Source organism: Aphelocoma coerulescens, chromosome 2, assembly GCF_041296385.1.
Source record: "Aphelocoma coerulescens isolate FSJ_1873_10779 chromosome 2, UR_Acoe_1.0, whole genome shotgun sequence".
NCBI classification, from domain to species: Eukaryota; Metazoa; Chordata; class Aves; order Passeriformes; family Corvidae; genus Aphelocoma; species Aphelocoma coerulescens.
The window spans coordinates 65,293,234-65,311,051 of NC_091015.1; the positions used below are offsets into that span (position 1 = coordinate 65,293,234).

At 38.0% G+C, this 17,818-nt stretch overlaps 1 protein-coding gene across 9 annotated transcripts in view; it reads right to left on the reverse strand.

The window, feature by feature from the left end:
* Positions 1-17,818, reverse strand: part of PDE1C (phosphodiesterase 1C) — a 417,412-nt gene that overhangs the window by 118,096 nt on the left and 281,498 nt on the right. For all 9 annotated transcript variants that reach the window (XM_069007856.1, XM_069007860.1, XM_069007858.1 and 6 more), the window contains exons 15-18: positions 13,558-13,678; positions 12,193-12,368; positions 9,018-9,176; positions 5,502-5,576 (exon numbers count right to left, since the gene is read on the reverse strand). In XM_069007856.1, coding sequence (XP_068863957.1) covers positions 5,502-5,576; positions 9,018-9,176; positions 12,193-12,368; positions 13,558-13,678 — 531 coding nt within the window. The remainder of the gene's footprint in view (positions 1-5,501; positions 5,577-9,017; positions 9,177-12,192; positions 12,369-13,557; positions 13,679-17,818) is intronic.

The following is a 17,818-nucleotide window of genomic DNA, read 5'->3' on the forward strand; positions in this document are numbered from 1 at the left end:
AGTTGCCTTCAGTGATGATTTTTTTTGTACCATGCACCTGAATATTCCAAATAGTCACTTAAATCAAGACAAATGGAATTCCCGATTTTTCATCTTGTCACATATATCTGTGACTTCATGTAAAGGAGAATCAAAAAACAACCTAGCATCCTAAAGACCATGTATCCAGGCTCCTATGGCCTGAACAATAAAAAGCAGGCTAAAAAGGAGACACATGAAAGTCTCAAAGGAAAACCAGGTGCTTTCCGTAAGATTTACAAACACACACAAAACTGACAAGTTGCAAAATCATCTGCATAATTATAAAAGGTACCTTTCTACATATTCCCTATATTCTCACCAAGTATGCATACCTTGGTGATTACCATTTGCCCTGTCTAGATACTAACAATGTATTTTGCACTTAGCTTCAAAGATCATATCACATCATGTTCATCTGCTATTAAAACTGAATAAAACCTTCTTCATAATGCATTCTTCTATGCAAATTCCAGCTTGCCTCAGGTGCCAGTTGCTAAATTAGGCAAAATCATTTTTTCAAAAGAGCACAAAAAGGATTTTTAAAAGCACAGAAGCTATTCCAGCCCCCAGTTATCCTATACTGCAGTACTTTGGAACAATTGTTCAGCAGAGATAAATTACAGTGAAATATGTCTTTCTGGAAGGCAAAATGCCTTCATGTTTCAAGCAAGTTTTCCCAGAAGCTAACGAGTCTTTCTGATTTGTAATTTGAGGCAATAGCTGTTAATGTAATTCAAGTAACAGGCCATAAAAAAGAAGTGAGAAAAGGAAGGAAACTGTTTTTAGTAAGTAGTCTTAGACTACTGTCATTCCAATTTGCCTGTGCTGCTGGATTATGACACATACTATCAAGAGCACTATCAAGCAGCAAGGAGAAATACAATGTGTTTGCCTTACAAACTAAAATGGACTTTTTGCATCTGATAATAATGGAGAGATTAGTTTATCTTTCTAAACAAAATTAGAAATGGCACCATTATTTATATGATCTGAAATTGGCCTTTTTACTTCTCTCTAGGAGACATAGACAAATGCTCTTCATTTACACGCTTAAGTAACCTGTCTTAAAACAACATCAGAATTATGCATATTAAATAAGCAGGATTTCATCAGAAGTCTACTTAGTGTTCATTGCTATGCAGTGGTCTTGGCTAGATTGACACATATAAAAATTGTATCTTACAGAAGGCTGCAAAGACAGGCAATTCTTAAATGGTTGAGAAGTTTTGACAAATGAAGCTGGGAAGAATCTTGTTAATTCAACTCTCTCTGGATAATTGTGGAGCCCTCATCATGGTGTCTTCTCACCACCATGTTCCTATACCACAGGCATTGTCAGATAACAACATTCTGTGCCAGCTACTCTGCCACTTGATTTTTGGGACAAATGGGAGGGAAAGAAATGAAGGTTTTAACTTAATAATCATGAATTTTTTCACTTTCTGTTCAAGAAATCATTATCAAGAAAAATTAAGACTGAAAGGCAGCTCTACATGTTGGCATGGGCAATGTACAGAACTCAAAGGAAAAGCTTTTAACTACTGATAAGCAACATTATATCTTAACAAAATCAAAATAAAGAAAGCTAAAACCTCAATCTCTGGTAAGCCTGAAATATAGTCCATATATTTAAAAGGCTACATATAGTATTACATTACATTACATTATATTATATTATAGTGGCTATATTCTATTCTATTGTGCTGCACTGCATAGAAGAATGTAGTACTGAAACAAAGACCTGTCAAAAAACAGGTTTTGATTTGACCATGAGGTGGCAGCACTGCTCATGACATAGCCAGAGCACATTAGGCTTTCACTGTATGTACTATGTGTTGAAGAAGCAAGTATCTTGTGTATTTCTGTGCTAAAACATGCATGTTTCCACTAGAAGAATACGTTCCTAGGACAAACACACAAAAAAGGAATCTTTTATTTGTCTACAATTGATAGCTGGGAGAGTACATTTGATTGAATGAACTGTGCTTGGTCCCCAAAACAAGAATTTACACTGAAAACTTTGAATTAACATTGCAGAACCTTTTCCCAGTGAGGAAAAAAAAAAAAAAAAAGAGGACGTGGTAGAAATAACCTGTGAAAGTGTTAATCATAGGATCATACATTCAGAATAGTTGGGTTGAAAAGGGACCTTTAAAGGTCCTCTAGTCCAACTCCACAGCAATGAGCAGGGACGTCTACAACTAGATCAGATTGCTCAGAGCCCTGTTCAACCTGACCTTGAATGTTTCCAGCAATGAGGTTTCTACCACCTCAATGGACATAATGTTCCAGTGTTACACCACCATTACTGTAAAAAATTTCTTCTGTTATCAAGTATGTAATGGGGAAGAATAATTTTCTTATTTGCTGTTAGTTTTATTAGAAAAGAAAAATGTATTTCAAAAAAAGAAAGGTTGGAATGTAAAGAAAAATTATGTCCATGGGACTGCTTATAATTTTCCATTCAAAGAGTTGCTGAGCAATGATTTCACATGGGAAAATTCGGTTTTCCAAAATGATTTAACAATGGTCTATCCCACAGGAAGCACTTGATGAACTACTTGTGCTGATGACGTCTCTGACAGGAATGTATCTTTATTTGGGAAATGGCATCCCCATATTTATTTTCTTGAAACTGAGGAAAAGGGCAGTACTGAGTAACAAGCAGTATCTCCCACAGGAAAAAAACCCAATAATATGAAGATCAGATTAACATGAGAAGAAGACTAGTCTGTATTCAAGAGACTTGCACAGGATTTTAAAGCAGTTAAGTCTGAAATCCAAAGTATGACTGAAACTTACACAGCCATCCTCAAACTAGCTTTACTGCAGTTGGCTTTGGTATGGATAGACTTAGTCATACAAATCTCTGGCTAGACACGTAGTTCCTCACACTCTCAGTGAGCTTGATCCTTGTTCCTGGAGGCATGCCCACTTAAGTATTATTTTGTACCTTCAAGGTAACTGACACAGAAACTACATTTCACACCTATGACTACAGGGTATACATGTAGTTTCAACATCTTTGTGTCAACATGACTAGCTATTCTGTGTCTCTCTAGTCACTAGGTTCCCCATGTAGTAGAAGGACAAACATACTAGAACTATTTTGGCATGTATGTATGTCTGTAAGAAGATACCACAACAGCTTCCTTTGTATATAATTTAAAAAGCAACTTGGATACATATCCTACAAAGATTTATGCAAAATATACTCTGCAGCTTTATTTTCTGAGTGCAGGATGCCTGCACAGTAGGACAGACTGTTGTCAGTTGGGTTCAGGACTTCAATTGATGCAGAAGAGTACTGGTGAGAAAGCTAAAGTTCTTATGTTAAACATACACAAATGGGCCTGTTTAACACAAATATTCCCCAGCTACACACTGAACAGAGGTTGTAAAACCCAAGAACAGAACAGAGGTTGTAAAACCCAAGTACCCTTGACCCTGAAAAAAGTCCAGGCTGAGGTTCACCCACCAGAAAATTACATGTGGTGAGCACATTATAGCCATAATCTCAATCTTTCTAATTGTTAAATCTTTTTTCCAGCATGTGACATGTGAAAGACCATGCACTGGCACAAGAGAAAGCATATGTTTGAGTAAACATTTCAGTAGTCTGCAAACAGCTGTGTATTATCCATGGATAATGTTCCTTTCTCCACACCCCTCACATGGCTGGTAAGGAGCTTTGCTCTGGAGTGGGTAATGGACAGAACAGGTTGTGCAGTATTTGGCAAAGCAGAAGTTCCGTTCTAGCATTTTTCTTTCTAAGGTACATAATTCACAATATTTTTTCTGATTTTTATCAATTAGATAATTACCTATAATCTGCCTCCACACTGAATGAGAAACGGCCCACAAATTGTTTTTGCATGGTTAGAGTTGCTTATTCACTGTAATCCATCTTTTCCCTAAAGAGATGGACTTAGCTATCTCTTACAAGACAATAAATAACAAATACAAAAACACCAAAGATAAGCAACTTGCAAAGCACCAAATTCACATCCTCAATCTTCAATCTTCAAGTTAGTATGAAACACTCACTTCTTGGTCCTCCAGCCCAAATAAACAGGTGGCTCTAATATTTCTAAGACCTTGAGAATGAAGGCCTTCAAATGTAACCTTTTCCTCAAAGTTAGAGACTCATGGATCTACTCTCTTGGCTGAGCTGGTGCTCCTGAGTCGTCCTAAAAAAGCCCCAGTGTTTCCACATTCACCTGGTTCTGCAAGGACAGCAGCCTTCCGGCACAATGGTTGCTCAGCCAGCACCCACCAGAGTAGGGAGAACAGTCATTCTGCCCATTAATCTTTCTGGAGTCTTGATAGTTACATACAGAACTGCACATACTCATGAAAATCTGAAAAGTCACATGTTATTTGAGTATTTATGCTTAGTTTCTGCATGACTGCAGTAAGATCTATGATTGGTACTTGTTCAAGACTTTTTTCCTTACAGACATTTAAATGAACTATATAAGTAACATGACCTCTTAACAAAAGAACTGAATTTTTCTAAACAGTTGTTACTAAGGGGCCTCTTAAGAAAAAGTACATAATAATTTGTCCAAAATTAATACATGCGTCTAGATTGAATTTTCTACATGTTTAGTTGAGGTATAATATTTTCTTCTTATTTGCCACTTTGCTAGAGCAGTAGGAATTTAAATAATTTTGATGGTTTTGACTATCAAAACAAAGCACTGTATTGTTTATATTTAGGAATAGTTACATTTCAGTGAATTTCACTGATATATACAGAAAGAAAATGCTAGAAAATTTGTTCCCATTTATTTTGCTACCTAATAATTCAGCAAATGTCTTTGAGGCAACGTGGTTCAGATACTGTCTCAGCGGCCTGTGGTACACAGGTGAGGAAGTGCAAAAGTGTAAACACACTGTAGAACTTAGACATGTTTTTCCAAACTGCTGAGGCTGCTAAAATGTCTGCGGACCTCTACACTAGGCTCAGACTCATTTGAAATTATTCCCAGGTGCCCTTGAAACCATCCTATGTCTTGGGATTGCTACAGTTAAAAAATGTTTCAGCAGCCTCCCATTTCAATTGCATCCTTAATAGGACCTCTTGTGAGAATTTTTCTTAGGTCTGTTTTTTTCATGTCCAGTGCAGCCTGTCCTTATAGACAGAAGAATACAGCCCAAAGAAAGTCAGAAAGATATCATCTCACAAATCTCCATTTCCGATTAAGCAACTCTAATAATCCAGGATTTTTCTTTCAGACACTGCACAAAAATTGATGGATAAGGCTTACCAGCGGAACTAAGTGCTACTAGGCATTATGTGAAAGGAATGATTTTCCTTCATAACACTTCAATGTTATGGTAAGTCTGTTTCTGGTAAGTCTGTTTCTGGTTACCACACAATTTTTTTTGGATTTAGAATAAACTGGAGATGTTTAGGAAACAATAGATTGCATATAAAAATGGGTGTCAAAAATGCAATAAAATGTTGTCCTTACCATCTGTTTTCTTTGATTCATCCCCCACACTAAACTTATCTTTTCTGTCCAATTTATTGTCTTCCTTTAATTCACCTAGAAATAAGCAATAAGAAGCAATAAGAAACACTATAAGCATTTTAATGCAGAGTGCATTTTAATGCTTGTAGCTCAATGAAATTGCAACACCCAAAGGAGATGTTCCTTAGGAGAGGTCTGAATTAAAAAGGAACTGAATTAACACATTTTCATAGAACAAAGCACCAGAAAAAATTCATCCAACTCCTACAGATAAGCAAGCTTTACAATCTACTTATACATTTCTTCTAATTATCAAAACCTTTTAAAGCTCATATGCAAGCTCACAATTCCTCTGATTGTATGTAGGCCAGTAAAAACCTGATCATAAGCTTCATTTCAGAATCAGGAGTCTCAAACATTTATGCTTTCCAAAGAAATAAGATCCTGCAAGGCTTCATCATAAGTGTCTGTTTTAAAGAACCATCTTAGATACCCTGAACAGGCCTGTGTAATTTTGTCTTACTTTCTCTTACTAGATTCCTTTATCTACAGATTCATTTGTTTTGATATCAGGGAACAATCCTCCTAGCACTGATCATTGCCTTTAGAGTCTCTGTAGCAAACCAGAAAATCAAGGCCTTTGGCAGAGAAATGGTAAACACAGAATGAAAATAGCAACTTAAGATGGGGTGTATTTTATGAAGCCAGGAATGTCAACCAAGAGTCACTCTTTTTTCGGTCCTCTATTAGTCATACAGCAAAGCACATCAGACCTTACCAGACCATCCCTTCGCTGAATGAGAATGCCACATGCTAGATCAAATAAAAAATAACTTAAAGGGAAAGCTGTAGCAGAACAGAATTATTTCAGCTGCAGTGTCCAAGCAGTATGAAAGGTCTTCTTCCTTTTGTGATGCACACCTCAACACAAAAAGCTGTAAAAGTCTTACTTCAGAATTTTGTAAATGAGAGGCTGTATTACAGTGATGCTTTTTCCATCTGTATTACTATTTTTGGTACCATAACTACTTCCCAGCCTTTGGATCAAGATTAAAGGTATTAAGTGTTAAAGAGGATGTGATCTGCCTTCAAAATATTCATGGGCAGTGGATATTTATTTTTGGAACAGCTCAAAGAAAGAAAAATTCTAGAGGAACAAGGTCTCCCTCTTCCACAATGTGCCTTAATCATTAGCATATTTATTATTCTTGGATGGTAGTGGATCAATCTCTCTCTCCAATTAAGCTTCATCATAGTGTAAAAGAGGAATGGTTTTCAAACCCAAAAATATTTAACAAGATGGAACCAAAGCATGCTCTGTTCAGTTTTTATTCAAAACTTTTCATGTTTATCTTCCTAAACTCACTGTGTGGGTAAAAAAAAAATGAATGCAAGATGATACAGGACTAGCAGCACCCTCCTCATCTGATCACACTGCCACTGAGTTGGGGTCTTTGTACAGAGAGGTTGTGAGCAGATCCAACAGGTTTTAGGTGTCTGTTTGATGAAGGCGGTCTTAAAAAAAAAAGGGGAACTGAAACAAAAATGCACCTAGCAAAGCACAAAAGTCTTCTTGCATTTCCTCCACCTTCATACAGCTGATGGTAATGATGAGCTAACAATGCTTTTTTGACCATTGCATAAACAAGTTGCTTGACCCTAAGTGTGTGCAGGAAAAATGCCAAACATCTACACATGCACTATTTCAGAGTTCGATCTCTCAGAGAAAGCACAGGGCAGTGAATGACAGAGAGACTTTAAACTCACCTGATAACACAATTTCTGAACTTACAGGGAATATTATGAAAATGGGACTTTTGAGTAATGTTGTATCTACCATGTCATACTGCCAGCAGCAGAGCAGAATAATGATCATGATGATCTTTTTGAAAGGGATTACAGAGGCAGAGAAATAATAAGACAAATACATTAGATGAGATATTAACATGCAGGCATAAAGGAAGCTGTGGTGAATCCACAGATACGAATGTTTTCATCAGTCCCCAGTGACTCTGTAGTGATTGTACCTCATAAAGGACTTATCCCATAAACAAAGGAGTAGAATTTCTTTTCCTGAGGAAGACACTAGTTTTCAAAAATTATAATTCCTTTCAAAGCACTTTTGACAACTGCAGCAGAGACACATTGCCGAAAAAGGTACGAGCAAAATCCCTACAGTACTATTAATCCCCATATTGTTAGAAGCATGCAACACAAAGGATTTCGGAAGAAAAGTCTGGTGCAGTCTAACTGGCATTTCATGTGTCCCTGACCTTTTTGTCTTCCTGAGGAGCCCATTCCATTCACACATGTAGCACTGTCTGAAGAAAAATCCCATACATTAGAGAGAATGACAGCTTTGCTTCCCACAGTCCTTCCAATCTAAAAAACCCCTATCTATGAAGGAATTACTGGGAAGGGCCAGCAACCCTAAGAATGATATCTGGAATTTTTTAAACACAATTTCTGCATCTCCTGCCATCTAAACTCACTGCTTGAACCTGGACTTTTAAAGCCTAAATGCTCATTCCATCTTTTTCTAAGAGGAGGCTTCTAAGTGGTTTTTTTGCTACTTTTGGACTGCATGACACTAGCCAAGTTTGTGACAAGTCACATGTGACCGTACTGCCATTTTTTGATATTGGCTCCAGGGAGCAGGAGGTGTGCAGGGAAGGACAGTGAAATAGCCAAGAGACAAGTGATCTCTTCTATTGGGTTTAATAAGTGTTTTTAATGTTTAATGGAATTTTCAAACTTTTTTTCCACTTTTTTTTGGGTGCAGAATGGGATTCTTATTTTAGCTCAGTTCTACAGCAAGTTAAAAACACTGGAATAAAATTTCTGTTAAAAAAACCCTCAAAAAATAAAGGCTCATGACTGTCTTTGTAAAAAAATTAATGGAGCAAAGGAAGGATAGATGAAATAAATCCTAAAAAATTAGTTGAGAAAAATTCTCTGTTCCAAAACATATTTGGATCTGAGGCTCAAATCAAAGATGTCTTTAATTTGCTTTAAAATGAGTTTGTAAGCCAACTTTGGCTTCTCCTCTGTCATTTACTCAAGCAATGAAGATGTTCATTGAAGCAGGAATATTTGTTTCAGCTTTCCATGCTGTGAATCACAAGAGGCTACTTCAGGCCCATGAGAAAAATAATTTTTCCTTTTTTTCCAAGCAGGTATGATGAACCCCATCTACAGAAGAACACTACTTGTAATTTAATTTAGTTTCTGATTCCCATATGTAGGTGACTATGCCTATGTTCAGGAAGAGATTCTGGGCCCAGGAATGCTTTTTCAGGACATCAGGTTCCCCCATCACTAAGGTGAGATACTGGTTTTAGGGCTGGATTTATGTTTCAGTGGAAGGAGAGAACTCACCATTCTGGACATACTGTATCTCTCCTCCCACAACGTGATGAGGATCCATTTTCTTATCTGTCCTAGGTGCGTTTTTCCCTTGATAGGCCTCGTGTTTGCTCATACCACTTTGCCAAGTGCCCTTTACAGGATTCTTACCAGAATCTGCACTTTCGCTTTCCCCAGGATTTGGTTCTTTGCTCCTTTCTGTCTTTGCTTCTTTGACATCTTCACCTGGCTTCCCATCCTGTTTGTCTCTTTCCTTTTCATCTGTTCCCTGATAAGCATTTTCCTCTGCTTCTTTCTTAGCTTTATCTTCTGCATCCTCAGCAAAGACAGAAGCCAAACAGGGAAAGAAATCACAACTATCAGTCAATTTGACAAGAACAACTCATGTGTCTAAATCTACTTCAGCTTTTCACATGCAAACAAATTTTCTAAGATAAATGTAGAAACTGATTTGACAATGGAAGAAGAACCTAGGAAGACATTTAACAAAATATTCTGAAAATAACCCCCCCGGTTGTCCTAAATGTATATTATGCACATGTCCTATTTTTACCATATAAAGTTCACCTTTGAAAAAGTGGTTCCTCATAATTCTTAAAAGGCAAAAAGATATACTAGCTACTAAATGCTGTAGGGATGTCTCACAGATTTCACAGAATATTCTGAGTTGAAAAGGAACCCTTAAAGTGCAACTCTTATATGAATGGGCCATACAGAGGTCAAGTCCATGCTCTAACCATCTGAGCTAATCTCAGGGTCTCATGACATACAGAATGATTCCTCTCATTTGGGGATCTGAAAAAAAAAGCTTTATTTTGCGCCTGGACCACAGGACAGAACTTTGCATCAGGAGAATCAGGCTCACTACAACACCATTGGATGAGTGTCTCTTGCCAAAAGTAGTGTCAGAAGATACTATATCTAAATGGTGCTTTGCACATTAGAGTGTTTGTTTAGTCAGTTCTTTTGTTTGTAGCTCTTCAATGACGTTCATTTAGGCAAAAAAAAATCAGTAATAAACTCACTTTTCTCATACAGTATGAGAAATTTTCTATAAATATCATAGGATAAAAACAGCTCACTGAGGCTTCTAGGGACAATGCCATTACCAAAGGGAATACAGTATTGTACAAATAATTTAATAATAATATTAGCTACAAAAATAGCAATAATAGGTTCCTTCCTTTCTGATCCCCAATTTCTATTTGCTGTCAACAAACAGTAAATGTTTCTGTATTCTCTTAATAATAATTGTTTGCACTGGTTATGCATCTTGAGTGCAAGACACCAGTTTGACAAGGATCAGCAGTTTAAGCCCCTGCTATGTGGCAGGCCTTGCTGCAAGACAGGTAAGGAGGGTGCTGCAGAAACTTGCTGCAAGTCAGGAGAAAATAGCAGACAAACAAAGATATTGATGCAAGTGGGCTGGAGTCCAAAACCAGTTCCTTAGTCCTTAGCCCATACAAGGATGAGCCATGTGTTTGTATAACTCTTTCAGGATTAAAAAAATATGCATGCTTGTACTACTAAATGTACCTAGAAACACAGAAATTATGTAAAAGTCCCCCACAGTTCTGTCTTTCGCATAGGATTTTTATATAGTAAATGCTTAGTCAAGAAAATATATATGGTACATGTTGAAATTAAATTCTTAAAACTAGTTACCTGTATTGTAACTTCATTCACTCAACGCTCCTATACTGTGAGACATTGAACATGTTAAATGCTTTGCTCGTTTGGTTAGCTTTAATTTGGTCCATAAGGAACTGATAGATATTAAAACAAACAAAAACAAAGAAACCCATAACAAAACAAAAATAAACAAACAAACAGACAAAAAAACCACACACAAAAAAAAACACCAAAAAAAAACCACCAAAAAAAACCCACCAAAAAATAAAGTCCCTGGGAAATAAATAGATTTTGAATTATGTTTTGTTTTCACTTTCATGGAATGCCTCAAAAGTGTTTTTCATTAATGGCAAGTTTCAATCACAAAGGAAAGTTTGGTTTGAATAAAACATGATTTCCTGAACCTTTGGACAGGTCTTTCAGTTGAAGAGGAAAAATCTGCTCTGACACTTTGGAGAACTATGCCAAATCCCTAAAGTCACAGCCACATAATACATTAAAATCAAACTCCTTCCATTTATATGAAATAAAACAACTCCATTAAATAAGGGATTGAGCAACAACTATTCAGATCAGAGAATAAATTATATCATTATACCTAAATGATTCTCAAAACGTGGCTCTCAGTATTTCCAAAAGAACTCCAATAATAGAGATTTGCTAATGTCTAACTTATTAGACATTATAATAATGTTTATAATAACCTGCCAATTTTTTCTCCTCTTAATGGTCCAGGGTATTTGAATTAAAAATAGTTTCCTTATTTTGCAGTAGTCTTCAAAAAACTGCTTTCAGCTATACACTTTCTTATATATAAACAAGTTACAACTTTCATTGCTGTACTCTGCATTGTCTACAACTGGTTCATATGTTTTATCAACTGCAGTGGCCAAAACTGGACACAGAAACAGCACGGAGGGCTTTGTTACTGCTGAAAAGATGAGAAGAATGCCAGACAGGTCTTAGAAGCAAAGTCTTTTGGGGTTTTTTGGTTGGGTGTTTTTGGTTTTTTTTTTGGGGGGGGGGGTGTGGTGGGTTGCTTTGTTTTGTTTTGCTTTGTTGGGTTTTTTCAGTGGTGGTGGGTTGTTGGCTGGGATTTTTTTTCAGTTTCATGACAGTATTGAACCCTGGTCAACTTTCAACCAACACATATTCTCATATTCTTCTGAAATGTTTGCAGTCCTTCCCAGACTGATGAACGCACACACAATTGCAGCTTCGTTCCTAATTAATTTTCCAAGTTATCACCAGAAATATGAAACCAGCTGTGAATACAGAATATCCTGTCCTCCTCCCCTGAACTATCCCCCAATTACCATCCATCTCTTAAACTACCACCTCGTTTCAAATTGAACAATGAACAATTGGTAAACCTGTACCTACAAGTACCGTTCCAACTATTTTTCCACCCACTGTGAGTGTGATTTGTGATTTCAGGGGAACTCCCTTTCAATTTTTTTCCTCCCGTTTTCACATCCTCTTCGTTATATACACTTACACCACGTAAGAAGAATATAAGGCACAGAGACACAATGTCCCTATCTTTCTGAATTCAAAGTGAGTTGTTGAACTCAAAAAGCAGATTCTCTCAAACTATCAGTTCTTACTTTGAGAATGGTTAGATTGAAGATGAACTTGAAGAAGAAGAGGTTAACAGAATTTTTACTCTTTCACTAAGAAGCCTGGCTGTTACCTTTGGTGGCTTGCACTTTCCATTTCTCCCTGTTCTGCTGCACCACCTCAGTCCAGGTGGTTTTAAAACATTTGAAGTCTACAGTGAGTATGGAGCAGTTGAGTGAGGCACTTCCTTCGGATCCAGTGCTCTTGACACTTGATCTTTTAACTTCGGAGGGACTAATGCTATTCAGACTGGGACACAATATCACAAAACACAGAAGAAATCAGTATCCCATACACTCAAATACAGCTAAGAAAAAATAATGGTTGAAAGTCAGATAACAGAGCCACCCTGTAAAAATAAGCTTGAATACCTTATCCTTCCCCTCTCTCCCACTCCGGGCCAACCAATGTTAAAGCAAAGAGTACAAGTAATTAGACATAAAGGGCTGCTTTTCCCTTTCTATATTTTGGCATTCATAGTCACTAAGAAATAGAATCAGTCGAAGTGCTGTCACTACTTTTTTTGTGTATCTCCACTCCCTAAATCTTACTGGAGAGTCAGACAATTCTAGAAATCAAATATATCAAAGGAGGAGTCTCCTAAAATTCACCAATGGGAGGTATTAAGCACAGGTCAGTCTCTGTCAAGGGCTTGGTGACCTCAGCTGAGGCTCAGGCACTTGTTTCTGTTACAGATCCTACAGCTAACTTTTGAGGATAGATGCTTTATTGTGAACATTTTAATAAAGGCAACAAGCTTACTGACATAGAAAGATATTAGTGTTTGGTCTTTGCTCAAGAGCAAAGAAGTCAGCTGGGAGAGCGAATCCTGACTTGGTACCCCTACTCTAGGGAGCACTACCCATGTGGCATTTGAATTCCAAGATATGCCTTGTCAATTAAACTATTAAAAGAGTAGTATCTCTAAAAGAGCAGTGCAGGTTGAATTGGCCAAGACTTCCTACACCTAAACTCCAGGTAAATTCTGGTGGTTCTTCGCACATTTGCATAACCCTAAATACTATCTAGCCCTAAAAGTGGGCTTATTCTTTCCAGCCATCATTTGTGTTTCAATCCCATTTATACTTCTAGACATGAAGAAACGAGTGCCTCCCAATTACTCTCATCACCTTCTCTCTGACATTAGTGACTGAGAGAGCATTGAGAGTATATCTGAGAGTGCATCTGATTGCATGGCTATAACCATTTGTGCTCCTTGTCTTAGAAGGCTGATGCCACCCTCCTCCCTCTTGGACCTCCTCCAGGCTGGACTTTCCCTGCACAAAGTCACCTCACAAGGTGAGCTGCAACATTGACAATGCAGATATGGGTCTTTAAGCCACAAGAAGGACATACACTGTAGGAGGGGGGAAATCAGGGCAGTTGATTGCAATGGCAGCTTGTGCAGAGTGAAGGGAGAGGGTGCAAGGTTATTCACCTGGAACGCCTAAATCCAGACATGCCAGAGTGGGAAGCTTCATCAATTAGCGGAGTCACAATTTTCTCTGTCATGTCGGTCAACACGGTAAAGGTGGGTTCCACAATGAAATCAATGAAACCTGAGAAGAAATACAAGCAGAGTCAAGCAGACAACAGAAGGATTTATGTGGAGTCCCTGCTTCAGTGAATACAGATGACCACACTGTAAATAACAAAGTTAAAAAATTATACCTTGAAAGAGGGATAGGCAAATACTAGAAAGGGAAAGCTGAGTTATACATTAATCCCTGACCCAAGACCCTCAATATAGCATGCAATAAAAGGTACCTACTTAAACACTGGAAATAAACTGTGTCAAATTAGAACATAAACAGACTCATCAAGACTTGTTTTGTATGAGGAGTAGTGTGATATTGAAATCAAATTCCTAGTAGATTTTGATAAAACTTTAAAATAAAGTTCACCTTGAAAGAAGAATTGTCTCAAAGAAGAAAATTAATGTAACAGTAATAATAGCAGTAAGCTTAAACCTCCCTTACTGAGTATCAGTATGTTGTGAATTCTCTCTCCTCAGTGTTCGGCCAGATTTTTCTTGTTGATAGTAAAACAGATCTAGATGCTTTTCCCACATTTTTTTAATATTAAAAAAGGGGAAAAAATAAATAATTTTTACTTCAGTATACAGTTTGACAGAGATGAATATGGCTCTGATCTGAATGTTGGGAAGTGCAGACTGAAGAGTCCTATGGCCATAAGATCATGAGATGAAGGAAAATCCAAATTGCATGAATACAGTGTGGAAGTGAGTAGCTTATACATTTCCCTAATTCTTTTAGCACTTCACTTATGAAATTTCTTAGTGCCACAGGTAGCTAAGGAAACCACAAAGTCCTTAATCCCTCCTAAGGCACACTGGGATCCAGGTTACAATTACTACTGTTACAAATCCCTGCTATTACAGTTTTTAGATATGTATTAATTATCAACAGTTAATTATTCATTAATAATATTGTAATTTCTCTGACCAGGTGCGTTGGTTTTGTACAGCCTGCTTTTTGGTAACGGGGGCCACAGAGGTGGCTTCTGTGAGAAGCTGCTAGAAGCTTCCACCACGGCCAGCAGAGCCAATCCCTGATGGCTCTGAGGATGGGCATGCCACTCGCCTAGCCTGGGCCCATTAGAAAGGTTGGTAAGGCCTCTGTGATACCATATTAAAGAAAAAATCAAAACAAAGTGGGCACACACATTTTTTCTTCTAGTAAGAGAAGAGGAGGAGGTGAGAACATGTGAGGGAAAACAACATGGAGACACCAAGGTCAGTGAAGAAGGAGGGGAAGGAGGTGCTCCAGGCACTGGAGTCAAGATTCCTGTGCAGGCCATGGTGATGACCATGGTGAAGCAGGCTGTCCCCCTGCAGCCCATGGAGGTCCACGGGGGATGCAGAGATCTACCCACAGCCCGTGGGGGAGGTGCTCACACAGGAGCGAGTGGATGCCTGGAGGAGGCTGTGATCCAGTGGAAGACCCAGTGGAAAGAGGGGGCCCTGCTTCCAGGCTGGAGCAGCCTGTCCTTAGAGGACTGCACCGCGTGGAAGTGCACACCCACACCCATGCCACAGCAGTTTTGGGAGGACTGTCTGCTTGTGGGTGGAACTCACATTGCAGCAGTTTTGGGAGGACTTCTGCTCATGAGGGTGGACGCATGCTGGAGAAGTTCATAGAGAACTGTCTCTGTGGGAGGGACCCCATGGTCTCACAGGGGAAGGACTCCTCTCCTGGAGCAGCAGAAGAAAACCTCAGGTGATAAACTGACAAAAACCCCCACGCCCTGTCTTCCTGCACTGTCATGGGAAGGAGGGAGGGGCTGGGAGAAAAAAGGTGTTTTAAGGACTTCTTTAATTTCTCATTATCGTCCTTTGACTCTGTTAGTAATACATTCACTTTGAAACTTGAAGTTGAGCCTGTTTTGCCCTTGGAATGTTTTCTCCCTATCCTCATCTCAACTCATGAACCCTTCGTTAAATTTTTCTCTCCTCTGCCCAGCTGTGGCAAGGGAGGGTGAGCAAGTGGCTTTCGTGGGTGCCTGGTGTTGGGCTAGTGTCAAACCACGACTCCAGGTCATGATATGTTTCTACAGCACTGGTGATTCTGGGTGATAACTGAACAACAAAAGAAGAGACCATGTGGTTCAGGCACTTGAATTCACATATGCTTCAATCCACATCTTGAGTGCAAAGCAGTGGAGCATTCTCCTAGTTCCATTTCCCTCCCCATATTTTTGCTAAATTTCTAAAAGGATGGATTATTATGTGTATTTTCATGCCAATCAAATTAAAAATGTTACTTTCAAGTAACATTCTGTAAGTCTGGAGACACATTCAGTCTTATCTGAACATGAGTCATGTGCCTCCATAACACTGAGTCAGTCTTATCTATTAAAATTTAGGGAAAAAAGAATTCTCAGATAGTTAATCAGAAATGCATGCAGTATAAAGCTTGAACAGGAAATTGTATGCTAGATCACAACCCAGATAGTCCCAGTAAACTTCATATAATTTTTTTAAGCACTGGGAATTTTACTGACTGAGAACAGTGGTCAGTGCGCCACAGGAATCCTAAGGATAATGAGAACTTGATTTACATGTTTGTGTGTCTGTCTGTCTGTATGTCTCTTCTATTCCCCTTCACTCAAAAACTTATTTACGTTTTAATGACCGAAGAAACCCAAGTAATACCACTGCCATTTGCTCCATCACCACTAAGAACCCTGAGACATGCAAATCTCTGATATCAGACACATGAGTATGTCACAACTTCAGCAGCAAGACAGTGGGATCTGTTTTGTGAGATACTGAACAGTTGCACGTAAACACATTAAACAATTGTGTTTAAGAAACAAGTTTTCCCTGTGAGAGGTCTTGCATCTCATCAACAAGGACAAGCAGAGGTGCCATAGGTAAACAAACTCAAATACATAGGAAAACTTTTCTTTGATAAATGGCATTTTTTCCTCTATTCCCTATAACATGAATAAGTTACCCAACTATGTTACCTTAAAATGGGGATTATAATAAAGTTAGAATTTCTGCTGTTGTAGGAAAAAAAAATTAGGACTTTATTAAAAATTGTGTAACTTTTGCCATATTCTCACATGCCTCCCCCCCTTGTGTGTTCTCACTCTTTACCTGAAGACACTGAGATTTAAACATGGTGATTTAGTTTGCTAATTAAAACCCTGAATATCAAACAATGAGCCTGAGTTTTAAAACCTATTAATACTAATGACCAGTTTATCATCCTTTTTCTCCTTCAATAGAATGAGCAGGATAAACATTTCTGTATCCTAGACACCAAGATGATTTTACTAGTTAATGCTGCATGCTAGGAGTGAATTCCAGGCATACACCTACAGTTCATTCATTATACCTGTGAACATCAACACAGGAAAAATTGGGTAGATAGTTTCTCTAAAGTCCACCATAAAAAAAAAATCAGCAGCATGCACTTATCAGCCTTTATCCAATGTTTTCTGAAAGTGCATTTTTATTTCTTGACAGTAAAAGGACAAAAATAAAAGCCCGCTGTTGCATTTATCAGCTGCAAAAGAGGACAATGACAATAAAGGCTGATCTTCAGTAACACAAGCTTCCTAGAGATTGAGCCAGAGAAGTTTTAGCTCTAGATATTCTTGTTGAGAAATATGAAAGTCTTGGTCTGGTTTTCTTCGTAGTTTTTTCTCTGACAAGCAGCTTGACTTCCCAACAAAAATTTTTCCCAATTTCTGTACTACACTATGGTACAGAAATATTTGCCATACTCATTCTATTGAATAAGAAAAAGGATAATAAATTGGTCATTATAATTAACATTAATAGGTTTTCAAAATAAAGTTCATTAATTTATATTCATGGGGTTTTTATTTATCTGCTTAAACGGAACAATTTTTTCATAACCTGATGCAACAGGAGAGACACATTCTTTCCTTTGAGGAGATTTTTTTTGTTGGATTGCTTAATTTCATGCCAAAAGTCCATACTGCCAAAACCTTCAGTCTCCATTTGTAAAAAGCTTTCATTAATGAAAATGGGTGCCCACTGTTGTTGCATCTACAGTGACCTTACAGCAGGAAACCAGCAACTACAAACAAGTTGAGCCACCAGAACAGGATTTCTAGGCTGTGTCCTTGATAGAACCAAAAGTACAGTTTTATTTCACAAAGAACAAAGGTTTTTTATTTGTGAGAATTGATGGCTTCTTGGT